Source organism: Microcebus murinus, chromosome 27, assembly GCF_040939455.1.
Source record: "Microcebus murinus isolate Inina chromosome 27, M.murinus_Inina_mat1.0, whole genome shotgun sequence".
Lineage (NCBI taxonomy): Eukaryota > Metazoa > Chordata > Mammalia > Primates > Cheirogaleidae > Microcebus > Microcebus murinus.
In genome coordinates this window covers 8,652,044-8,678,648 of record NC_134130.1, presented here as the reverse complement: position 1 = coordinate 8,678,648, position 26,605 = coordinate 8,652,044, and the positions used below count along the sequence as shown (strand labels likewise).

The 26,605-nt window shown below is 40.9% G+C and overlaps 1 protein-coding gene across 2 annotated transcripts in view; it reads right to left on the bottom strand.

Moving 5' to 3' along the window:
* Positions 1 to 25,598, bottom strand: part of PRDM5 (PR/SET domain 5) — a 170,806-nt gene extending 145,208 nt beyond the window's left edge. Inside the window, exons 1-2 of one of the 2 annotated variants that reach the window (XM_012745854.2) lie at positions 25,261 to 25,598; positions 12,469 to 12,552 (exon numbers count right to left, since the gene is read on the bottom strand). In XM_012745854.2, coding sequence (XP_012601308.1) covers positions 12,469 to 12,552; positions 25,261 to 25,353 — 177 coding nt within the window. In that variant the 5' untranslated portion in view covers positions 25,354 to 25,598. The remainder of the gene's footprint in view (positions 1 to 12,468; positions 12,553 to 25,260) is intronic. The other variant, XM_012745856.2, reaches the window with a different exon arrangement.
* Between the last annotated feature and the right edge of the window lie 1,007 nt (positions 25,599 to 26,605).

Sequence of the window (26,605 nt, the reverse complement as noted above, 5' to 3'; positions counted from 1 at the left end):
GTGCAGGTTAGCATTCTGAGCCACAAAGAACTGCACATGCCACAAAATGCCCTGTTCCCAGATTATTTCCACCAGATCGACAACACTCCTTTCCTCTTATCTCCGGACAGCCCTAGCCCCTTTTCCAGCTAGAAGCACACATCCAAAATCCCTGGCAAGTCCTGGAGCTGAGAACTCCATCTCAGCTCCCAGCTGGCAGCCTCCCCTGCCTGTAGGCCACCGAGCATCAGATGGCTTGTGGCCATCCCCAGCCTCTGGACACAAGCAGTCATAGGATTCCTCAAGTTATGACCAGGATATCCAGAGATATTCAGCCTGTTGCCTACGAAGCGCCCAATCGCTGGTGCTGTGCTTATGGTTTGGCCCGGCCAAACCTCATGTTGAAATCTGATCCCCAACATCAGAGATGGGGCCTAAGGAGAGGTGTTGGGGTCCTGGGGACAGATTTCTCATGAATACCTTGGTGCCATCCTCTTGGTAATGAGTGAGCTCTCGCTCTGGGAGTTCCCACGGGAGTTCCCCCAAAAGCTGGTTGTTATCTTCCCCCTTTTTCTAGCTTCTCCTCTCTCTCCATGTGATCTAGGCACATGCCAGCTCTCTTTTCCTTCTGCTTCCGCCATGAGCAGAGGCGGCCACCAGACACAGGTGCCAGTGTCGTGCCTCTTTTGCAGCCTAGACAACTGTAAGCCAAATAAGCCTCTTTCTCATAAATTACCCAACGTCAAGTATTCCTTTATAGCAACACAAACAGACTGAGACAATGGTGTTTAACTGTCTTCTGTGAATTAAACAACCATGTAAGGGAAGTGTTTCGTGTGTCTTCTATTAGTGTGTTAGTATTTAACAGATGGATTTGGCCAGGTGTGGTGGCTCACACCTATAATCCTAGCACTCTGGGAGGCTGAGTGGGGAGGATTGCTTGGCTCAAGAGTTCAAAACCAGCCTGAGCAAGAGCGAGACCCCGTCTCTACCAAAAGATAGAAAAAATTAGCCAGGCGTGGTGGCGTATATCACAGTAGCTATAGTCCCAGCTACTCAGGAGGCTGAGGCAGGAGGATCGCTTGAACCCAGGAGTTTGAGGTTGCTATGAGCTAGGCTGACACCACACTGCACTCTACCCAGGGTGACTCTATCTCAAAAAAAAAAAAAAAAAAGGATGGATTCATAGATCTTATAAATAACAAAAGTAGATTCTGCATGGAGTTACTGTGAAACATTAATTGTAATTTAACAATTGAAACCACTAAGTGACATACAGGAAAACTAGAAAAGGTGATTCTCTGTACTGTGTTGGCAGGGAGGTGCATGCAAATTCCTCAGTGACAGTAGCATATTTTCACAGAGTAGGAGCTCCAACAGCCATCACTGCTGTCGTCCTACCACCGTCTGTAAGATCCTCAGGAGGGATGGTCTCAAAATTAACAATCAGGAATTTGCTCAGCTTCTGGCTCAGTCTGTCAACCACAGTTTGAGGCAATGTGTGAGCTCACCAAAACCATACCATTTGAATGCATCTTGCCAAGAACCCGCGAGCAGAATATCGCCGGCAGGATGTTAGCAGCACCCCATGCTGCATTCAGATTCATTTTCATGGGCCTCTTTGGTGGCTGAATAAAGTCCTCAGATGGGCTCTCCTCCAAACCCCACTTCTTCTGTTTATAGTGCAGAAGCCTTCTTTTCAATTATATTATTAGCGAATTTGGTTTGATTTTACAAAACCTTTTGGTGCAGGTATTGTGAGCTTACTTAGAAAACATGACACTGCAGCTCATTTTTTTTCCTACATAATTGTGACCAACACATTTGTACTTTGTGGTTGAATCTACATTTGTTTATACTCAGGTTCATGTGATGAACTCTCAGAAGTGTCGTTAAAGTTGCAGAGTAAGCATTATACCCCAGTTCAGAAATTTGGCATTGATCTTAAACTGGAATTATTTTTTGCCATATTGTCCCAACAATTCGTTTATTTGTTACATTATATTACAATACGTTGTATTGTAATATATACAACACAATTATATTACAATACATATACACTTTACAATATATCACATGATGAAAAATTATAACAGTATGAAAGGGTGCACAATGAAAAGTCAGCCAGTCTTCCCTCCTACTCTTAATCCTGAAGATGCTGTATTTTTTATCAGTTTCTTTGCCCCACCAACTATAAAAAAGTATAATTCAATGTTTTGCAAGAACATATGGCAGGGACTTAAAAGAAATTATAAAAGATCTTTTATTTGAAATAACATTATGCAGTGTTCCAACACATAAGTGTTCAGTAAAAGCAAAGTCATCTTTTTCTAGATGACATCTTAAAATTTACATTTAATAGAGCTAAATGTTGGTCAGTATAATGTGACTTTATGCATTATATCTTTTGCAAAACATTTCCATTTTTAAAAATATTATTACAAATAACTGAAAAAATTTTATTGTATTGCATTTAATTCTGATTTCAGGAGACTCATTTCATAGATTCTTTTTCAAATATTGAGAGGAAATTCATTATCAAACTGACTTCAGCAATTAGCTGAAAATATCTTTCATATTGTTACCTTTATTTATTTATATTTTACCCAAAAAAAAATTTTCTTTTACTTTACCATAGAAATACAAACAGCATTAGTGTGCAATTTGTGGCATATCTTCTTTTTTTTTTTTTTTTGAGACAGAGTCTCGCTTGTTGCCCAGGCTAGAGTGAGTGCCGTGGCGTCAGCCTAGCTCACAGCAACCTCAAACTCCTGGGCTCAAGCGATCCTCCTGCCTCAGCCTCCCGAGTAGCTGGGACTACAGGCATGTGCCACCATGCCCGACTAATTTTTATATATATATATTAGTTGGCCAATTAATTTCTTTCTATTTATAGTAGAGACGGGGTCTCGCTCTTGCTCAGGCTGGTTTCGAACTCCTGACCTCGAGCAATCCACCTGCCTCGGCCTCCCAGAGTGCTAGGATTACAGGCTTGAGCCACCGAGCCAGGCCTATGGCATATCTTCTTTTATATTCACTTTGTCCTCTATTGTTCTGGTACTAGCTTCTATATTTCTATTTAATTCTCCACTTAATCACTTTCTTTATATAATTTTTTCCATAAAGTCTTTATACTAGAAAGCTATGTAATGATACAGTAATTAAAATATCCATTTTCTAATATATAAATATATACAAAACATACTATATATATAAATACATGTATAACAAGAGTTCTATATAATTGTGCATTAGAATCTACAAAAGTATTATTATAAATCATGCTGTCTGCATAAAATATTTAAATAAACTTCTTAAATATGTTACATCAACATGTAGGGAAAATTATTTTATGGATTTTCAAAAATTACTTGAATTATTCCACTGACATCAATTAACTCAGTGATATGTTTCTGTGTAATATTAAAAACAAGGCACATGCCTGATACCCTACAAGTACAGTATTTCACAAAATGGGACAGAAAAGTAAAATGTAGTCCTACCCGAGAATAAAGCTGTTTATTGAAAAGATATTATATCCTGCTTCAGTGTTTTAAACTAATTAAAACTAAAATAAAATCGAAAATTCCGTCCTCAGTAGCACTAGCCGGGTGACAAGTGCTCAGTAGCCATATGGAGCCAGTCGCCGCCATCCTGGACAGTGGCCATTTGTACACTTAAGGTTAAATGACGTTTTGTAAAGTGTTATTTTAGAAAAAAAGGTTTGACTGCAGATGCATTACTTAAATTTCCCCCTTTGACCTTCATTTTTTGAGCTCTCAATGTAAAGCAAATAAGACCATTAAGTATTATAGAGTTAGAAGGTATCATAAAAATCAGTCTAATCACCTCAGCACTGTGCGACATGTAATGAAAAATAAATGTTTTGAACACATGATAACCTGGTTGATATAAGCATCCCCCTTAATTTACACTTTTCCTACCCTTATTTACACTCTCTCTAATTGAAATGCTTCCTCCAACCTCTAAAATTACATAAAAGTACTGTTCTTTTAATAGCTCTTATAACCAAAAACACTTTCATTTAGTGTGCTTTCTATGTTCCCAATCAAAACATTTGAATATCATGGAAATAATGAAAGATACAAATATTATACTCCTTATCAGCCGTGAAGTTTTACCTTCTCTGCCAGGTATCTTTTGATCTAAGTAAATAAACCCAGAGCCTAATACCTCATATCTGGGACAGAGTAAGCATTCATGGCACACTCGTTGAATGAACAAGTAACAAATGTTGTCATTCTCATGGGGGACAGTGCTTCTGAGTATATTCCCTGACCATCCTCCTTCCTCAAAGAACACTAGATTTGTTCATATGTCCACCCTTCTATGAAGCCTGAGAAAATGGTGACCTACCCCAGCTTCACGTTTTCCCTGACTAAGAGCAATTTTAGTCCCTTTGCCAGTTCAAGAATGGACATGTTACCTACCTCTGACATATTATGGGAGATCTACTAGAGGAAAAAAAAATTTTGAAATGATATCCTTTTTCCTTATAGACACTATCTTGTCTGAAACCTGCCTGATAACTTGCCAACAGCTTGAGGACTCAGCCATGGCCAAGGCAGAAACGTAGAGAAGTGGAAAGAACTTGGGTAACATCAAGTTGGTTAAACAGCCATGCCTGAAGTTTACTTTACCACTGGACTTCTCCCACTTGACATAATGTCCTTCTTCATTATTTGAACAAGTTGGAGTTGCTGTTATTTGCAACCAAATGCATCTATTTCATAAAATGACTGTAATGCTAGAAATTGTGATCAGAACCACAAAGATGATGGAAGTACTCTAACGATATGGAAGTTTTTTTTTTCTTTCTTTCTTCTTAATAACACTACTTAGCCACAAACTCCTAGCATTCTTCTAATCAAACCTCAAGTTTGGCTCAATGGCCAGAGGTTGGCTGACCTACTTAGGAAGGGCAGATAAAGGACAGCCACAAAAACAACACAAAACTTTCAGAAAACATGAAATATCCAGTTGCTTTGCATTTACCCCAACTAGAGAACTAGTGTCATGAGAAATGTACTGTGACATTTGTTTTAGGAGTCCCAGCATTCTAGAAGGCTTCATAGGTGGTATTTTTCCACCCATGTCTACACTAAGTGATTCCATTTGGAACCTAAAACAAAATGTTATCATCTGCAAAAGAAAAACATTTGGTGGAGAGATTTCTTTGTTCCAAACACCTAAAAGGACTCCCATAAACAATAAAGAAAAATAAAAGATTTTGAACAATTGAAAACATTTTTTTCCAAAAACTGAAACACATTGGAAACCTGGTACTGAGTCAAGTTCTCAGCAACATAACAGCTGTAATCACAAAATAACTACAAAGAAAGAGAAAAACATATAAACAAAATGTCTAGTTTAATATCTAACCAATCAGCTCCTTTGAAAACTGCATTTCAGTGAAATCACCATCTTCATGAAAAAGAAAAGAAAACTGTCTACAAAGTAGGCAAAACCCAAGTAAAATACTAAAGGAATCAACAAGTTGTTTCTGTTTTTTAACCTTTAAGTTATATATTTTCTAAGAATGTCAATGATAAAAATCATTTATATGATTATTCAATACCTTTATTGAATATGAATGATTTATTGACTATTGAATAGGAAATGAACTTTTATTCAATCACATTTATGTTCTGGGCACTGTGCAAAGACCTGGGGAATAAAGATAATAATAAAGCAGTAATAAGACCATGCCCTTTCTTCTAGTCCACCCCACACTGCCAACCCTCTCACTCTTACTCTCTAACTGCCCTACCTCGGATATATCGCCACCTTCCACTCCATCCATATGGCTCAAGCAAAATGTTTAAAGTCATTCTTGACTCTTTCAACACATACTCTAACAGCAAGCTCCATAGGTGTTAGTTACTTCCAACATAAGTCTCTTCCATGACTTCCCTCTGCCACCAGAATAAACTTTGTGATCTGACTGTAACCGCCTCTCTGATCCCATAGACACTACGACTGGCCTCTCATCCACTAACCACTTCCTCGTTGGCTGTTTCTGTCCTTTGAACAACCCCAAGTCACAGCTATTTCTGCTACACTCTGCTTCCTCACCCCAGGCTTCCTCGTACGGCCACCACTCTCATTGTGCAGGTCTCCGCACAACCTGACCGCTCAGCCAAAGTACAAATCCATGGCCCCGGATTTTCATCCCATTGTTTGGTTGTTTTAAGTGAATTTTCATAGAAGCATAACACGATCGCTGAGAAGGGCAGAACCTTAAGCATACAGCTCAAAGATCTCTCACAAAGTAAACATACCCATACACACAGATCAAGAAACTGCACCCCAGAATCTTCCCAATATTTTCTACTGACTCTTCATCAATCCTATTTTTTGCCTTGTCATATACACTAATTCAAACGCTGAGTTCTCCATTTTGGTTATATTTTTCTGTTCCAGAATATCCATTTGCCACTTACACTTCTCAATTTTCTTAGTCAAATTCTCCATCTTTTCATCTGTTTCTCTCATCTTGTCTTTCATTTGCTAAGACATAACAATCGTGGTTATTTGAAAGTCCTCATCTGCCAACCCCAATCAATATTTGAAATGTCCTTAAGTCATTTTCCACTGTTCAGCTTTTCTCTTTTCTCTTGGTTTCAGTTCTATGGTCTTATCTCTTAGCATCTGGCTATGTTTTATGAAATGCTGGACATTGTATATCGAAATACAATGGGTCCAGATATTAAATTTCTCCATATTAGGTTCACCCTGTCCTGTGCCAGGGAAAGTATTAATAGCAACTGTTCACCTTAAACTAATCACAGAGTGAGCTGATCCAAGGCTAAGCTACAGTTGTGCAAGGTTCAGTTTGTTTCAATGTACCCTGTTCCTGCCCACAGCCCTACAGGGCTTCCAATTCAAAGTACGGTATCCACTGGGGGCCTTTCCTCAGCAAGATGAGATTGCAGAACGCCCTGCTTTTCAGAAGTGGATGGCTTTACTTTATAGCATTCTGCCACGCAGCTTCACAATTTGCAAATGTCTTGAGGAATAGCCAGCAATGTTTTTCAGTCCCTTTGGGTCCCTAACACTGTCACTGCAACCCCACAAGATTTCTAAAGGCTCTACCTGTTTCTCTGTCCTCAAACAGTAACTCTCTACACAGGCCAGGCTCAGATTTCCAGCCTCTTGCCTATACTCAGAATCAAGCAAAAGTCTGACCACTTCCCCAAGAGAACAGAGGCTACGGTTCACCTCTCCAAGGTTTTCTCCCCTCTGGAGCAGCCTTAGTTACTGTAGTAGTCCTTGCTTTAACAGCTCTTTGATGCCCTTAAACAAATTATTCTTACATTGAATCTGTCTTTTGGAGTTGTTCTCAGCAAGGTTGAGAACATATTGAAGTGTCCAAATTAATAGTGAATTAATATTAAAGGGTTCAAATTCCTATCAGATAGAAGTTTTCTTGCTCTATTTTCTTTAGACCCTATATCACTACTTATCCTTATGTTACTTATTAAGGGTGTTTTATATCTATCTTTCCCTACTGAATCATGAGCCCTAGGAGACAGGGTGTCCTGCATTCTAGGGGTGCAGTCAGACTGAAACTGCCTGGCTCTGCTATCCTTCCTCTCTCCATCACACCTCACTCATGATGCCTATTTTTGCTTTGTAAAGAATTCCAGGGCCGGGCGCAGTGGCTCACGCCTGTAATCCTAGCACTCTGGGAGGCCCAGGTGGGCAGATTGTTCGAGGTCAGGAGTTCGAAACCAGCCTGAGCAAGAGTGAGACCCCGTCTCTACTATAAATAGAAAGAAATTAATTGGCCAACTAATATATATGGAAAAAATTAGCCGGGCATGGTGGTGCATGCCTGTAGTCCCAGCTACTCAGGAGGCTGAGGCAGTAGAATTACTTGAGCCCAGGAGTTTGAGGTTGCTGTGAGCTAGGCTGATGCCGTGGCACTCACTCTAGCCTGGGCAACAAAGCGAGACTCTGTCTCAAAAAAAAAAAAAAAAAAAGAATTCCAAGCAGGCTTATCATTTTTTCAGGAGGAGGAAAAAAAAAACGTAATTCCACCTGTATGTATTCTCAGTAAAAGACCCTACTCCTCCTGTTCATATTGCCTCACTTCCTCCCCCATGAGAGAGATAAATTATAATAAATACACTTGGGTTTCTCTCGCAGATGGTTCCTTCTCATCAGCTGAATATTGAGAGGCTGACAGGCACTGGGTCTGATACTTATTTGTGGCTATCATACCTTAGGGGGAAAAGGCCAAAATCTCCTCTCTACACCCAGTCTCCGCCACGGAGCGAGCAGACCGCCACCAGACCCAGGCTGTGCCTTCCACGGCAGGCCACAGACCTGCCTCCTCCCTCTGCTGTGCCATCCTTGTTCCCACAGCAGGTAGCAAGGAAAACGTGCAAAGTGTTCCTGCGGTCTGCGGGTGCCAAAACTTACAGGTTAGCATAGAGGCAGGGCCTGGAGAGAAGCATTTGAATTGTGGTTTGAAAAGCCTAATAAAATATTGTAGAAAAGGAATGTCTTAGAGATTTAAAAACAAAAGATCATTGACAGTTTAGCAACAGTATATGAATGGATCTAGATGTTAGAGCAAGTCCGAGAGAACAGAGAGTGGAAGGAAATGTATCTCAAGCTCCAAACCACCTAGCAAAAAGTAAGCAAAAAGCCTTCTAATTAAGAGAAGAATAGAATCCGGTACAAACAAGTGAGCACATGCTACCAAACTGTCAGTGAGAGGCATCTACAGACAGGCACTGGTTCCTAACCTCAAGCTCTACAAGTGGCCCGAAGCCTGAAAAATCCATAGTTCTTCTGCTAATGCACTTAACTTCATAAGAAAAAGTAAAAATTTCTACAAATTCATTCTTGATAACCTCATGATTATCAAGAAGCATTATGGCAAACAAGACTGAGTTTGTTTTAGACAACAAGTTAAAATCCTGGTGGCCAACACAAAAAGAGGCCAATGTACAGTGAAATCTCTGAATCAGGTGGCACAAGTACGCTCCAAGCTGCACCTGTGGACAGAGAGGAGAGCGGACAATGTCACTGCTCCCCCTCTGACCCACGATCCCTTTATACACTGCCCCAAGCTCACAGGGGCTCACACCTACCAGGAGGCTCAATCTTGAGTGGTGCCTCCAAGTTCTTTGGTAGGAAATGGTCACCCAGGGGCTCCGGGCCTTGCCCACCAGCACTGACGGCACCATGCACAATGGGAAAGAATCAACTGACCAAGGGCCATGCCACATGCTCTCTCACGTGACAGCATTTTCCAGATAGCTGGCTCCCATTCCATAACCATAACATAGGCACCTTATTCACTTGAAAAGGGCTACCCATTTGAGAGCCACATGTTGATTGGCAATGTAGCTATGGGGAGCATCAGAAATGACTTAAATGACAAATCCCAGTGTATCCACCAGAGGAGAGAAGGCTTGTTATCTCCCTTGGGGAGACTCAAGAAGGGGAACCAGTAGTAGGCCCAGTTACTCTCCTGTATCTGTGGTCCTTTCGAATCTTGGCACCTCCAAAGCTAAATAATCAAAAAGGACTCTCAATAGATAACTCAGAGTTTGGGAAACAGTTCACTTACTGGACACAATAAAGAATAGGATTAGAGCTAGCAGGCAGGCAATAAACCTTTACGATTCAAAAGGTGTTGGATGCTTTTTAAATGTTCCCCCCAGAAGACATACCACTGAGAGAGCAGCTGTAGCTTCCCCTGCCCTGCAGTGGGACTGGACCACAGCAGGGGGCGGCTGACAATCCAAAGTGAAGACCAGACCACAAGGAGGAAGAACCCCTGGGGGTCATGGAAGAGGCACCTAAACTAAGGGGTTAAATAGATCAAAGGTCTTAGGTAAAAGAGCAGACTTGAAGGAGATAGAAACTTTTATCAATACCCTTTTATACCTTCTGAATTGTGTAACAAGTACAAACATTACTTATTCAAAACACAAACAGAAGTACAAAGTCAAATGAAATAGACGATAGCAATCATGTGAATGTACCATTACCTAAGCATAAAAATGTATAAAATCAATACCTCTTTGGGCAGCAAAGTGAGAGGGTTGGGAATAATTAGTATGTAAAAGCAAAATAATAACTTAAAGACATTAAAGAACCACAGGAATAGATAATGCAAAACTAGACAATCTGCTGAACTGCCAACTCCGTAACAGTACAAAATCAGCCTTAGGTTTCCTATATGTAAGTCTTCCTTTTTAAATAAAAACTGTAATTATTACCTGCTAATACCTCCTAACCAGTTGTGCAAAACAGTAATGTGACTATCACACTAAAACTTTCAGAACAAAACAAATATCCAAAGCCCTTAAACACAGAGCTAGCCAGTGGCATGCAGGGGCACAACAAAGCGTAAGGACACTGGAAACCAAGAATGTGGGGTTAAAACACACCTAGAGGAGCAGTGTGTGCTACTCAGGGGACGGGCCAGCTAAAAGCCTCAACTTAAGCATCATAAAAGGTATCCGCATAACAAAAACATTTGTACCCCCTTCATAGTTTGAAATAAAGTAAAAAAGTCATTAAACAACCTGTTAATAATTTCTATTTTTACCATTTATGATTTATTTAGGTGGGTTTTTTTTTTTTGGTCACATAAATATTCATTTCTGAAAATCTTCATGGTAAAAGAATTAACCACGTAAGAAACTAAGACCTTATAGAAAAAATAGTGAAAGCAATGAAAGATATTTTTAGGTTGATTAAAATACACAATTAAAACAGCAAGCTATATTAAAGCGGTAACAATAACATTTCCCACTTAAATTACAGTGAGGACTAAATTACGCATTTCCATCACTTATACTTCAGGAACCTTTCAGAATGCTTTTTTAGGCACCCCAGCAGTTTCAGCATTAGAGATAATACTTACAAATGTGTTTTTCTTATAAATACTACACTCTGATCATTTTATATGTCTAGGCTATAGTACTCAGTTATTTAATCAAACAGTAATCTAGGTGTTGCTGCGAAGATTTTGACATCTATAATCGGCTGACTTTAAGTAAAGGAGATCACCCCCCATAGGTGCGTGGCCCTCATCCAATTAGTCCCAGCCCTTAATTAAAAGAAAGAACTGAGGTATTCTGGAGAAGACATTCTGCCTCAAGACTGCAGCCTCAACTCCTAGCTGAGTTTCCAGAAGATTTTAGACTTGTCACCTCCACAATAGTGTGAAATAATACCTTAAAATAAATCTCTTTATTTAAGTATATACATACACACACACACACACACAACAAAGATATATATAAAATATTTTTGGTTCTATTCCTCTAAAGACCCTGACTGATACATACATAGTCAGAGACTTCCTGTGAGTGGTTCTCTACTCCAGTTTTCCAACCTTTCCTGATTTTACGATCCCTGCCTCTCTCACCCCCACCTACACGTCTCAAGTCTTAGCCTCCTCACAGAAACCACGAAATAGTCTTGTGCTACCTAGCAACGTTTCACTCAGCAATGGACCACATACACAACAGTGGCCCCATACAATTATAATACCCCATTTTTACTGTACCTTGTCTGCATTTAGATATATTTAGGTAGTCAGACACTCACCATTGTGTTACAGTTGCCTACAGGATTCTGCACAGCAACATGCTGTCCAGGTGTGTGGTCTAGCAGCAATGGGCCACACCATACAGCCTAGATGTGTAGCAGGCTAGACCATCTAGGTTTGTGTAAATACACTCTATCATGTTCACACAATGACAAAACTGTCTAACAGTGCATTTCTCAGAACGTATCCTTATCATTAAACAATACATGACTGTATAATTCTTGGGCCTGAGTTTTCCAAATTTTTGTTTCAACAGTTTCTACACCTCTTCTTTCCTATTTCTATCCCTCAGACCCTTCTTCTAATAGCTAGAAAAGAATAGCAATAAATGTAATTGGCATAACAAAGATGAAAATTCTCAGAATACACAAACATACACTGGCATACACAGATTCCCACATAACGGAAACCTCAGATTGCAAAAGACCGTCCATGGTGTCACAGTTCTTTTATTATATGTTTTTAAAGGTAAGATACATTTTAAGGTGGGATTTTTGTGCCAATATGAAACTCGGAATTACTTCTAGACAATTAGAAGGAAATAGGGAAATACAAATTAAAGGAAAAGTATAATTTCACTTACAGAAATCAAATTCTAAACCTAATGCATGCCTATTTTGAAATCCAAACAACCTTACACATGAAAAACTTATTTTTCAATGATGAACTATAAACTTCACAGTTCGAAAAGAATTATCTAGTAAGATATTTCAACAGTCTACTTTTTCTAAAAAATTGTTAAACTTTCAAGTTACTCATGTTCTTTAAAATTAAAACATTTTAATACTTAAATATTTAACTGGAATCAATATTGATTCATATAGCCTTATAAATGCATTAAATAATATAAAAGAACATTTTTAACACTAAAAGTAAGGCACACTCACCTCCCACATCAACCTGTAATCCATATTTTCATCCAAGTCTTCAGGCATTCTCTTTTCTCCAGCGAAAGGTCCAAACTTTTCACCCTGAGTAGCAAGAATTACATTGAAAAAGGATTAGCACAATAATCAAGTTGTTAAAATAAACAATAAAATAAAATAAAATAAAATAAATAAAATAAAATAAAATAAAATAAAAACAATAAAAAAATAAACAATAAAAATTGTTTTCTTCTGGACTTTTTTTCCTCTAAACCTTCATGCCCAATGATTGAGATACTTTTAAGACTTTAACTAATTTGCATAACATAAATTTAAAATCCAACTTCATCTGTTTTGAATCTCAGACCCTGAATGTACAACATGGGAGCCAACATAAAAGGATTAAATTGCTTAACCTTCAAATTCTGGCAAGGCGCTGCACCTGGAGCTTCATGTTTCAATCTTCTTCATAGCCTCTGTCAAGTGGGCTTGAAAAAGCACTGAGTTTTGCTTGACTTGAGAGACAAGCCCACCAGGCAGAAAATCACCTGGTTTCCATAAAAATTATAAATTCATCCCTATTGTGAATGATGAGAAAGAAGTAGGCTTGCCATTCTCAGAGGTAGACTGGTCCATAAATAAACTTTACACTCACCTGTCAATCTCTCAATCACCCAAGTGGGCACACTTTAAACCAGGGTGTCACCAAGCGTGTGCTCTGTAGCCCACCTACATGAGAATCACCAGCTGCTGGTTTCAAACACAGAATCCTGGGCTTTGTTAAAATCAGAATCTGGAAGTAGGGTGTGGGGAGCTGCACGTTGACAGATTCCCAGGTGAGAACCTCTGGCACAGGCCGAATGTGTGAACCAGGAGTGGCTGGTCCCTGCGGTCCGCACTGCGGGGACTTACAAGGACATGTTCAAGGGGCAAGCAATGCTTGTTCCTCTCTACAGCCACCAAAGCAGGAACTGCAGAGACAGAGGGAGTCAGTCGTGTCTGTCCAACCAAACACCATGTAGAAATGTGTACAGAGAGGACACAGATCCACTCGCGCCTTTGTGAGCTGCCTCCAAACCTGCCTAGGACTATTTTTCCATGCTTCACACAGAGTCAGTAGGAAAAAAAAAAAAAAAAAACCAACAAACTCTCCAGGGGAACTTCTGATGAACATCGTTTGGGGAAAAATAACCACCAATGCAATGTTTCAATGAATATAAATTACTTAATGAACAACAGAAAACCCAACTCTCGGGAATAATAAAATTTTAAAGCTGAAAGAAGTTACAAACAGCTAACCCAGCCCCTCCATTTTACAGATGGAGAAAAGACGTCCTAAATGCTGGCAGGGCCAGGAAGACGGTTTCTTTAATGTTAACCTCAGGGCAGAAAAGACCTACAGGGATCCCTCAAATTCCGACTATAATTGTAAATAACTTAAACACAGGCGTAGCAAAGAAACAGGGAGACTGCTGACTATTTATAATGACAGTAGGAATATTAATATAGAGAGCAAACTTAGGAGAAGCCGGAAGCCAGCTTTGCGTCGCAATCCTGTCATGCTAAAACGGGCACTTGGTAACACATCTCAGACAAGCACAACAGCCCCAAAGATGGTTTCTTTAAAAAGTAATCATTTCTCTCCTCAAGATAGGACCTAACCAGTCCTTGATGGTAGTTAAGAAAAGCTCCATAAGAAATGAAAGAACATGGGAGGGGAATTAATATTTACTTAACTACTATGTGCCACATTCCCCATTGAACACCTAAGAAAACTAAAGCTCAAAGAGTTTCAATGACTTGCTTCAGGTCAATCAGCTAGATCAGGGGTCCTCAAACTTTTTAAACAGGGGGGGCCAGTTCACTGTCCCTCAGACCGTTGGAGAGTGGGCACTGCGGGCCCGGGATGAGTCGGCTGCTAAGCAGGACAGGCAGCAGCAAAAACACCCAGCCAGATAAATGTCCTAGGCGGGTGGGTAGTTTGAGGACTCCTGATAGATGATCAGAGACAGGATCTATTCTGAGTGGAGGCTCAGGCACCTTCCACTTGACCAAGCCAGCACTCCGAATCCTGACGGATGCTGGTACATATGGTTCAGCGTGCCAGGCAGCCTGGTGCCACCCTCCTCAGCTGTCCATTGACCACGACTTAGCAGTTCCCTGGGCCGGGCCTTGCTCAGTGTACACACTCAGTATGTTGACTGTTGAATTGAAGAAACTGAGTGAACTGATGTTAAAACTAATCGAGAAAACAGACCAAAAAAGGAAGGTGTGTTTTTTTGTAGTAAATCTGAGGATTTGATATTAATGGAAGTGGTTCAACTTTCAGTCTACACTGCCGTGGCCTTTATCAACTATTGCAGAAGGTAACAATAATCTGAGCACACACTTTCCAATGGAACTGATCTACCCAAGCCAAACAGTCAGTTACTCTTTAAAGTAAAAAATTGGAGGAAGAAAAATGGAATCAATCAATTCAGCAGTATTCAAAGGACTCAAGAGGAAGGAATGGAAACCCAAATAAATGCAGTGGGGTCAGGGAAAGAAGCCTGCTTGGATGCAGGCCTAGTAATATTATTAAAGGACTTAAAGCTTTGGAAATGCAAGCTAAGAATCAAAATGCTGACTTTAAACCTTCACCATTAATAGTGAATCGTCACTCTCTATCTAAACTCAAACCACCCGGTTACAATAATAAATAGTGGCTTTTAATTTTTTCCTCAACTCTTAGTAAGAAATACACTTTGCATCCCAATCTAGCACATTCACACATACATATAGAAACACACATTTATAAAATTAAAATATTCTATATATGTCTCAAAAAAAGTACTATCCTTACTCTGTATAATGTACTCCCATATTCTCTATTCACTTTGCTTTTAAAAAACAATAAGTGTTTTGGCCCAATAGATTAATTTTGGAATTTACCAATGAGCTGCATTCCACTTTGAAAAACAATGACATAAAAACACGGATAGAGGGAGTGAATTAATTAAGATAAGTGTATTTAGCTCTCTGGCTTTGATGAGATTTCCTTCAAAGTACATTAGTGAGTGTACTGGAATGATTTGATCAAATAAACTTGAGTTTCTGTGCTGCAAGATTATAAAAATGTAAATAGCAAACTCTCGATTATCCATAATACCTGTGGTAAGAAACAATGTAGATATTTAAAATATAATTTATATTCAGCTTTAGGTGAAGATTCCATACTTAGTAGACTCACCCTCACTATCACTTCCCTAAGAATTCCAGCACCTGATACCTACCTCTTCTCTCTTTGTTCATTGTTGTGTCTATTACACATATAGCATTTTCTAAAAACTGGGATTGTAATTTTATTTTTAGTTGCTAACCATTTCCTATGGAGAGTCTAACTTAAGCATAAGCCTATTCTACCTCAATAGGCATCAAACTTGCTTGGGTAGCACAGCTATGAATTATTTTGTCTAAGTAAAATCATATGAAGTTGTCAATATTTGACCATTTTCAAGCTACAATATGAAAGTTTTTCATGGGATACATCATAAATTACATACACGTACATTAGTATATTAAACACCTACGGGAAGGTTCATAATTAATGATAGGAAGGAAATATATGGATTTCCTTCCTAGTCTTCAAAAATTTCTGGCTGACTTCCTGTCATCATTGGTTTCACTTTTTGTAATAAAGCTGCTGAAGATCTTATACCAGCAGCAGCAAAACTTCCAGCTCTTCCATTTTCTTGCTTTCCACTTGTGCCTGCATTATCGAATTCCCTTCGCTCTGTAGTTACTTTGCAAGAACCGTCTTCAAATTCTTTGCTTGTAACTATCTCAAGGATCACCACCTCCAAGGCTGACAAGTTCAGCAAGGAGGCAACACAATACCAGCCACCCACAATAAATACGTAAATGATGCATTCAGGAGTGGCCAGGAGGTGAGTCGGAAAGGATATGCACACCTAAAAAGTTTTTTCACTCTAACTGAATGAATGTTGCTACATCACAATGTTGGCCCAACGTTACCAATAACTGATGACTCAGATTTGCATGGGAAAATACTACTTTCCCATATTGGCAATGAATTCTGTGTTCTCGAAACTCTGTGCAGGTCAAATAAAATGTAGCTTCAAGACAAATTCAACACCTATGCACAAAATTGTCTGAGTCAAACTCACTTCTCAGACTGATCCAATGTCCAGCCTACAATGGTGCTTCTTTGTTTATTCAACTGTTTCTGAAGAAAGCAGATAATTAATGCATTCGATTTGTCATGCACTAAACTGGACAGTAATTCTGAATTGAAAAAATGTATGATTGCAAAAATGTGGGCCATTTTCTCTCATTTTGCTTAATATTAGGAAAAGGGTGAAAGCAAGATTTACTGCAGATATTTCTGTTAAAACAGTGGGAAAAGCACTAGGTGAGGCTTCAAAAGAAGCCTCCTAATTCCTGTTCTAGTCTTAAATGATGGCACAAACCTAGAGCCTCAGTTTCCTCCACTATAAAACTTGGGGATTTGAAGTAGTTAATTCTAAGATTCCTTCTAGTTCTTAAACTCCATTAGAAAGAGCTTCCACAGGACAAATTAGAACAATATGAGAATCAAAGAGAACTGGAGTATAATTAACTGGAAACACATTAACAAATTCCATAATGATTGTCGGAGAAAGAAAAAGAAAATTTAAAAAAAATACCTCATTTGCCATCTTTAGAGTATAATAACTTATTATAAAAATTAGTAAAGGGAACGAAGCATTTTGTCCTGCCTTTTCAATAGTACCCACAGTTCAGGATCGGCAGACAGCAGCAATTAGTGATGGCAAGCTCTTCTTCACAGGGAAATGCTCACTTATAAATAAAGGGGAAATATTTGATTTAGCAAATCACCGTTTTGAAATCTGAATAACATAACTGATTTGGGCAAGTATTATCCACGGATGCTAAAACCACGAGGTGAAATGTTGATAGTGAAAAAGATATCCATACAGCATCAGCTCACAGATTACTTGCTAAGCACAAAGGGAAAACAGTACCTTTGCAAGGGAAAAATTACCTTAAGCCAGTGTTGGCATCAACTAACGGTGGGAAAGGCAGGCATGGCCCACGTGATAAAGCAGTACAAAGTAAACCAGCATCGCTCTGTGAGGTGTTCTTGCCAAAAATATTTATCTAACTTCCAGACTACAGGAAATACAGAAGATAGAGAAATAAGTTAAATCAAACCCTGTGAAAACGATCAGATAAATCCAGATGTGAAGTATTCTATGAGCAACTGGACTAATCTGTTCAGAAAGTCACTGTTATTAAAAAGGGGGAGGCATCTAGTTCATAGACATAACTAAAAATTAGTAAAATTAGTAAAAAAACTAAAATTAGTAAAAAACTAAAAATTAGTAAAATTAGTAAAAGTAACGTGTTATCCTGATCAGATCCTGGGTCAAAAATAAGCTATAAACACATTTTGGAGACAACTGGAGTCATTTAAATATGGGCTGTTACTTAAGACATTAGGAAATTACTATTATTTTTGTTGACCTTAAAATGATATTTGGGCTATTTAGGAGAAAGTCCTTATACTGAAGAATTGAAGGGTAAATTGTCATCATGCCTGTATTTACTTTGAAATTGTTTAGCAAGTAATAAATATACATATAGATGAAATAAATTACATTAAAGGGAATCAATCTTCTGCCGAATCATTTCTATTTGAAATAATGATGGTTTTTCAAAGGAGTCTAGGGTCCTGGCTTAGAACATAATTATGTTTCAATGCTAAACTACTGTGTGTGTGTGTGTGTGTGTGTGTGTGTGTGTGTGTGTGTGTGTGTGTGTTCTTGCAATATAATTAGGCCTCCAACAATGTATTAAATATGTTTCTCAAAAGTTCAATGTGAAAAATCTCCAATCTTCTTTCCCTGCTAGGAATGCTGAGGCACAGACCACTTGCCTACGTATCTCCATTCTCCTAAGTACTAAAACACTGACCTTGTGAAGGGCACTGGTATATCCAGGTAAAATCCACACTTACCTGGAGGAAAGGAGAGCAAACTACCTACAAGCAGAAACCATTGTATGGAATCACTACAAAAGTTCTTAAATGAAGCTGAGTCAGCTGAAAAGTATACCCAAATACCAATACTTTGGATACTTTCTCTTTCTCCCCACCTGGGATATGAGCGTGATAGCTGGGGCTGAAGCAGCCACTTGAGGCCAAGAGGACTGCAAAGATTTCCACTCTAATATTTTGAGCCACTGAACCAATGGCAACAAATGTCTACCTGCCAACTTCTTTTATAAGAACATAAACACTAAGGTTTAGATTACTGCAGTTGTCTCTATGACTCTCAGTCGATACAGCAGAGGTCAGGGGAAAGAAAAGAAAGTGGTACCCAAGATATAACAAAATTCTTTATGAAATATATCACTTATAATAGGAAATGGGAAAAGCAAAAACGTTATGAAGAAGAAAGAATTGTGAGTATGTGGTGACCTAAATGCAGCCTCTTTCCCCTTCATCCCCAAACCTAAGCTACTTGCTGCTCTTGAGCAAAACAACTGCTACTAACTAGCACCTGTGGGCAACCAGGTATAGGAGAGACCTGAGGTTCTGACGGAGACCTAGTGTGAGATGTCCCTCCAGCAGGCTGGGGGGTAAAGTGCCCAAATCTCCCCTGCTTAGTGGGAATGAACTGGGCTGCCTAATTTATAACATTGCCCCACAAGTACCCACACAACTATTCTGCCAAGTCAACCCAACTCACCACATTTTAACATAATGTCAAATTTCTCTAATAAGTTTATTGTTATTTTCTGTCTCCTTTCGCTACAATGCAAGCTCCGCAAGAAACTGAATAGCTGTTTTCTTCTTTGTACCCCAAAGTGACTAGCACAAGTCTTGGCATACTATGTGATAGACTTTTTGAATGAATGTGCTAAACAAGACCTGAATAAACGAAAATATGGCACGTCCACAGCATAGAATATATTTAGTCATTAAAAATATTACGGCCAAAGTAGATGACTTAGTGGGATTCCCACAATACCTGGTGAATGAGAAATGCTAGATAATGAAGTGAGTTCGCTCTTTTGTTACATTTGTCAAATCATTTTTTAAAGTGTGTGTGTGTGTCTATATGTGTGGATATAACATTTTCTGGGTAAAGACAAAAAAACTTAAAAAAAGAAAATGGGTATATGAATGACCTGAATTCAAATTCTGATTAATCCACTTCCCAGAGATACTAGTGGTCAGCTTGTAGGCCCACCGCAGGACTTAACTACGAGCTGCACGAAGCATCCAGTGAAACAACTGCCATTGCTCGACAAATACTTCTTGAATGAATCAATTGTAGCTGCTATCATCACAAAATATAAAACGTGAAGTTTTGGAGAAAATATTAGTTTAAGTGGATCAGTTATATATTTTTTAAATTTGTGATGACACCTAGAAAATGGAGTTACTATGAAGAAATGTGAATGTGTGAACACAGAGATAAGACATGTGGCACGCTTCATGGGGATTATTTTTCCTCTAATTATGTTTCCAGATTAGTTATCGTCAGCCACCAGGAAATGTAAACAAACATCTATTTGCAGAACTTTAACCCTAAGATGCAAATGCATCGTTTCTGCAGGAAAGTCACCTTCTAAGCCGATCAACACAACACCTTATTGCCAGCAGGTCCCCAACGTTCTTGGTACCAGGACTGGTCTCCCAGAAGGCAATTTTTCCACAGGAGGGGGCAGTGCACTGGAGCTCACGCACCCACCATGTGAGTGATGGGCAGCAGGCCACAGCCTGGTGTTGGGGCCCACAGCCTTATTCCACAAAATCTAATCTTCTTGTATTAACATTTATGCATGATGATTTTTTTCCTCTGCCTGCTTTGACTTACTTTTTTCTTTTTAGGTATTTTTTTCTGTGAGGTATCGTGTTTCCTAACCCTGCACAATTTGACTTTTTATCTTACTGCATTTTTACAAACTCAGCTTTAAACCTTTATTTCAGGTATCTTTTTATTTGGGATTTTACCTCACCGAATGTCTTCAGTACAAATTCCTCATGAGAATCAAGGCGTCTGCCTTGGTTTGAAACAGAGTACGTTGGTATTGTGGAAAGGCAGGGACCTGAGAGGCAACCGTTGGCTGCGAGACTCCTCACAAATCTCTGGTTTCATCATTCTCGTTTGTACAACGATGACATGCCAACTAGATTACTTCCGAAGTTCTTTTAAACAGTATCATTTATAACACATCAGACTGTTTTCCACTCTACTGCTCATGTACACATTTTTTCTTCCTCTTTCTGAAGGAACCACTCATCCAGGTTTTACTGCATGAATGGCAACCTTGTAGATCTTGCTGGAATCAATACTGCCAACAAGGTAGAATACTAATCGTGACATCTGCAATGGAAATACCTTATCACGACCAGTATGAGGGGAAGGACTCATCCCAGTCACTGTAAAATGCTCCAGATAATCTAGGCAAGGAGGAATTACACTTTGGAGCCATGGTAGACTGAGTAATGCCCCATGAGCTGAGGAATGCAGCCACTAGAAAACTGCAAAGGCAGAGAAGTTGGTTCCCCCAGAGCCTCTGGAAGGAACCGGCCATGCCCTCCCTCATTCTAGAATTCTGACCTCCAGAACCATAAGATAAATTTGTGTTGTTTTAAGCCACTAAATTTGTGGTTATCTGTTACAACAGTTAACAGGAAACAGACTGCAGAACCATCAATAACTTTTGCCCTGAAAAGCACCTGTGGACAAGAGCCTAGCGGACCCAGAAAGTCTGAACTAGGAACTCGCATTTGTTCATGAAAAGGGTAACGCATAATGGGCTCAGGGTGCGCAGACATGGGACTCCATCAGGAGCTCGTGAAGCAAAAGCACCAAGTGGGAAGGGAGGGAAGCCAGGAATGGAGCCACTGCAGCAGGTTGAACGCACTGGGACTGAGTATTAAGGAGACCTGGGCAGGAGCAAATCTCTTCGGTGCTTTTACAGGAATTAGAAGACCAGAAATCTGCATCTTATTTCATTCATACGTTATTTCCTTTTTGCTTTTCTTCAGCTTTCCCTTTGGTCTTTGGTTCTTTTTTAAAATCCCAACCCAGCTACCAAATAGCTTTGCTATGCTGAGGGTGTGCAAGTTAAAGCACTTCTAATAGAGATGCAAAGGAAAATAACTACAGTAGACCTTTGAACGACTCAGGTTTGTAATTGCATGGGTCCACTCATGTGGATTTTCTTCTGCCTCTGCCACCCCTGAAATGAGAAGACCAACCCCTCCTCTTCCTCAGCCTACTCAACAGGAAAATAAGATGACAAGAATAAAGACCTTTATGATGCTCCACTTCTACTTAATGAATAGTAAATACACTCTCTCTGCCTTATGCTTTTCTCAGTGACATTTTCTTTCCTTTAGCTTACTTTATTATAAGAATACGTATATACTGCATATAACATAACAAAATATGTGTCAATCAAGTGTTTATGTTATCAGTATAGACTCTGGTCAACAGTAGGATCTTAGTAGTTAAGTTTAAAGGAGTCAGAAGTTATATACGAATTTTTGACTATGTAGGAAGTGATATCCCCTAACCCCTGTGTCGTTCAAGGGTCACCTGTATGTATCCAAAGATCAGTTGAGGTTTTAGCATGTTAACACACAGAAGGGATTAGAAAGCAGAGAAACATTTTAAAAGATCAACATAAGGAAACTGCCAAAATTCTGGCAAGAAGGAATAACTGAGCAAGTTTGTTATCTGTAAATTGGGGATAATAATTAACCCAGTAGGACCGTTGTATGATAAAATGAGACGACATATGCAAGTGCATAGTAAACAGAAAATCCAGACTCCAAAATATGTGACTGTGTATGATGCTGTCAGGCTGCATCAATAGAAATGTTTAAACAACTTCCTTGGTCTGTTCACAAGGTCTAGCTCTTCAAGGTCTGCTTCAATTTTATTTCCAACAATTCTCCCTACAAACGATCCAAACTGATTAAGAGCACAACATTTGGTCAGATTCCCTGAAATCAAAATCACAGGTCTATCATTTGGTCTGTGACACACTGGCCAACCTCTCTGTCTCAGTTTCCTCATCTGAAAACAGGTATGATAATAGTACTGACTTCGTAAGGTTAGTGGAAAAATAAAATGAAATCGTACATGTAACACAAAAATGCTCATTAATCACAACAATAATAATAGTCTCCATGAAATTCACCTTCTCCATAAAGCCTTGATTCCCCCCATTTTCTGATGATTTACTGTGACAAGAATCCATCCTCTTCTGAACTCCTGCAGTACACAGCTTACACAACCTCATGCACTTGTCTATCACAGCACTAGTCAGATTGTATGTTTACTTCTCTGTCTCCCTCACCTGACTAAATATCACTAATTTGGTAATTCCACTACCTAATATAGTGTCCACCAAAGGTCCTTAATATAGCTGCTGCTAAGTCTCTCTTCTCAGATCCCTTAATTTATGGCCAGAGTTAGGCCTAGTACAAGGTGACTTCAAGAATTGAGAGACTGACTCTACACAAACAGGTAAGGGTGCATTGCTGTTCAGCTGCAGCTTTATAATTCGGCTAAAATCTACTATTCAGCTTTAGCTTTTTGCTTTCAGCCTTTGGAAGGCAAAGGAGCTGAAGTTTGCTTTAAGGTCATTTCTGGCATCAATGAACCTATCTATGACTTTGTGATCGAATACGTTGGGATCATAATTAAATATCAATAACAGTTTAGATTTATTGCAAACATCTGCATATTCACTTTGAGATATAGGTAAGAATTCTAGATGTTATCTGGATGAAAATCTTTACGTGTTTTATATACGTTTTCCTGGCCAATATACTAGTTTACTAGTAAGTTACAATAGCCAGGAAAAGATTAAATATCTCCTTATCATTGTAATAGTAAAATGATGCACTAATATATGATGATTCTAGAAGCTATTCAGTCCATGCAGCAAAATAAAATACTTCCAAATTATCAAATACATAAAAAAAAGTTGAAATTAACAAAAAAAAGAATCAAAAGAAAGTACATTGGCTAGTTGTTTATAAAAACCTAAATGCTACTATAAGGCAAAAACAAAAAACAAGGACTGTGTAATAATTTTAATCTTTGTTAGGATTGTTTGGTATATTACTATTCATCAAACAAAATTCCAAAATTATTTTTAAGAACTGTTTAATCTTTTTAAGTAATTACATTTAAGCCAAAGACCTTCAAGAAAAGTCCATTGGGGAATTTTTCACATCTTGTGAGAATGAATTGAAAGAAGATTTTCAACTCTGTACAGAAGTCATTTGATGATAGCTGTATTTGGTTTTGGAAGAATGTTGAATTTACCATGTGGCCATTTGGCAACCTCTATTCAATACACCTCTACTTCCTGTTTTTTTTCACATTTGAGCATTCTCCCAAACACCATCTGAAAACGTAAATACGCAATTTATGTTTTCCAGTTTTGCCCTGAAGTTATGTTGTAGATCATGCTGTCAATGGGGGCGATTTTGGAGATTTAGGAGCACTGTCCACTCGCCTTCACCTGCTGTTTAGGTCAGAGGCAGAGGAAAGAAAGTCACACTCAGATGAAAGTGACCCTGGTGTCTCTGCGTGCATCCTCTGAACCTCTTGTTAGCATATCTTACCTGAACAAGCCTGCTCTTGCCCAACCTCCATTTTACAAAATACCTGCTACCAAAGGCAGGGGGGTGCGGACTAGGAAAATGGCAGGGCTGGAGGTTTATAAGGCCCAGTGTTCCTTAAGAGGCAACCAGTGTTCTGGAAAGAATGCGACTTAGAACTTTAGTGAGACTTAGATTTGAAGTCTAACTCAGCGGAAAATACAACTTTACAGAATTTCTGCTTTTTCATCTCTAAATGAGGATTAAACCTGATCTCGTGGGAGTGTTGTGCTGGTGAAGCTACCAATATAGGGAAACTTCCAAGATGGGCCCTGGCACAAAGTATCTGCTCAGTAAACAGTTCTCCACTGCCTTCGCGGCTCCGGCTTTCACCTATCCTGTGAAACAACCACAACGCAAGTTATGGTGTTAGTAACTTCAACTCCAAAAGATTTAGAATGTTCCCGTAACCTCTTCTTCTAGGCCTTTGCTTTCAACACCCAACACTTCCAGGCCATTCCTGTGTGAAAACAGCAATGCGCTTGCTCTGATAGCATGCCTTTAACTAACTTTCTAGAAGGAGAGAGCAATCCGATGTCAGAAAAAAAATCCAAAACAGCAGAGAAAAAAGATACAGAGATTCAAAGATCACCCAGTTGGCACCTCCCAGAAGGCACAAACATTCCAGGAGGGAAGAAACTGGGTGTCTGAACGAATTCTAAGGCCTGTGTTGAACTAACTGCACCCCGGGCTGCCCTCCCCACCCCCACGTGGAAAGTCGGGGGGTTCTCGCCACGCCAAGTCATCCTAAAGGGAAAGGCGGCTGCGGGGCCGAGCGTGCGGGAGGACACCCGCCACGCGTGCCTTGCCGCGCAGGGACGCGGCTCGCCGCCGTCACCGCGGAAGAGGGAGGCTCCCTCGCACTCACTTCCTGCGGGAGCGAGGAGCGACGCCCCGCGCGGGGAGGCCGGGCGGCCGGCCGGGAGCGCGACGCGCCGGCGACACCTACGTGGCGCGGCCCGCGGAGGGACGGCGAGCGGAGGCCGCGCGCCGCCGTCCCGGCCTCGGCCCGCACCGGACACGGCCGGGCCAGAAAGGGGCGACCCACCGAAGCCCGCGGCGGCCGCTCCGGAAGGCGTCAGGGCAGGGCCGCAGGCCGCCGCCGGGTCACCCACCTTTCTCACGCCGCGGGCGGTGTAGAGCCCCATCCCGTCCTGCACGCGGGAGGACTTCAGGGAGAACCTGTCCGGCACGTACATGCCCAGCATGTTCCCGGCCGCGCCGCCGCCGCGCTCGACCCCGACGCCCTGCGGCCCGGCGGCGGCGCACCGAACTTGGGGTGCCGGGGTGGAGGGGAGCCGCCGGCGGGGACGGAGGAAGTGCAGTTTTCCTCCCAGAATCCCCACCGCCCTGCGATTCCAGGATCCCCCGCGGCTCAGCCCCTCCTCGGCCCGGCTCGGGCCCGGCCCGGCGCGGCCGCTGCCATCGCCACCGCCAGCGCCACCGCGGGGGCGCGGGCCGGGCGCCGCGCTGATTGGCCTGGAGCCGGCGGCCCGGAGCGCCCGGGCGCGGAGCCCGGAGCAGGGCAGACCCGGACCGCGACCCCGGCCGGCGGCGCGCGTCCCGCCGGCGTCCGCGCCGGGTTTCGACCCTTGCCACCCAGGACCAATCCTCCGCGCCGGGGAGTTGTGCCCGCTGCCCTCTGGATGCGGGCGACGCGGGCCTGGACGCCGCGGGAGCCTCCTCCCAAACTGCGTCGCCGGCCCCCGACTGGAGGCAGGCTCGGCCCCGCGCCCGGGCAGGCCGTGCGGCCCCGGGCTCCCGCGCCCGCCCCCGGCTCGCGGTTGGAACTCTGAGGGGATCAGAAAGTGTGTTGAGGAACGTACGCCGAGACCGGTGGCGAATAATTTAATACTCGAAGCGCTAGAAACGAGCCCCTTTTGGGGAACGGGACCCCTGGCAAGGTTTACACGTCCCAAGATAGGCTGTCCCTGAGTCCTCCCTGGCTGGCTGCAGACCTGCAGGCGGGAGCGAGCGCCCGAGCGGCAGTTGTCGCCACAGACCTTGGTTTAGCGTTTTTAATAAAGTGGGTAGGTTGTGCAGCGTGCTCAGGAGCTTTGAAAGCCTGCTCCATCATCTGCCCATTTCTCCTGATAGTTATGGGAATTTTCTACCGGGGGTGGGGGTCGTTTCTTGGAAACCATTTGGTGTTCCCAATTCATGTTCTCATAAACCATTAAAAAAAATACGCATAGTTTTGACAAAATGAAAGACTACACACACACACACACACTCCCATGGAAACGATTCCTGTTTCTTTAGAAAAGTCTTAGAACACAAAACAGTTCCTAAGTACTAATAGAAAATTTTGATTTAAGCAGAAAGGTTAAAAACAACAAAAAGAATTATTTTTTTAAAAGTCCTCTAATATCAATATTCAGAGATTTAAAATAATACAGCCAATGATTCAATAATCCTCTTTCTGAGAAAAGTTAAGTTTGACAGTTCCTTAATCGCTTT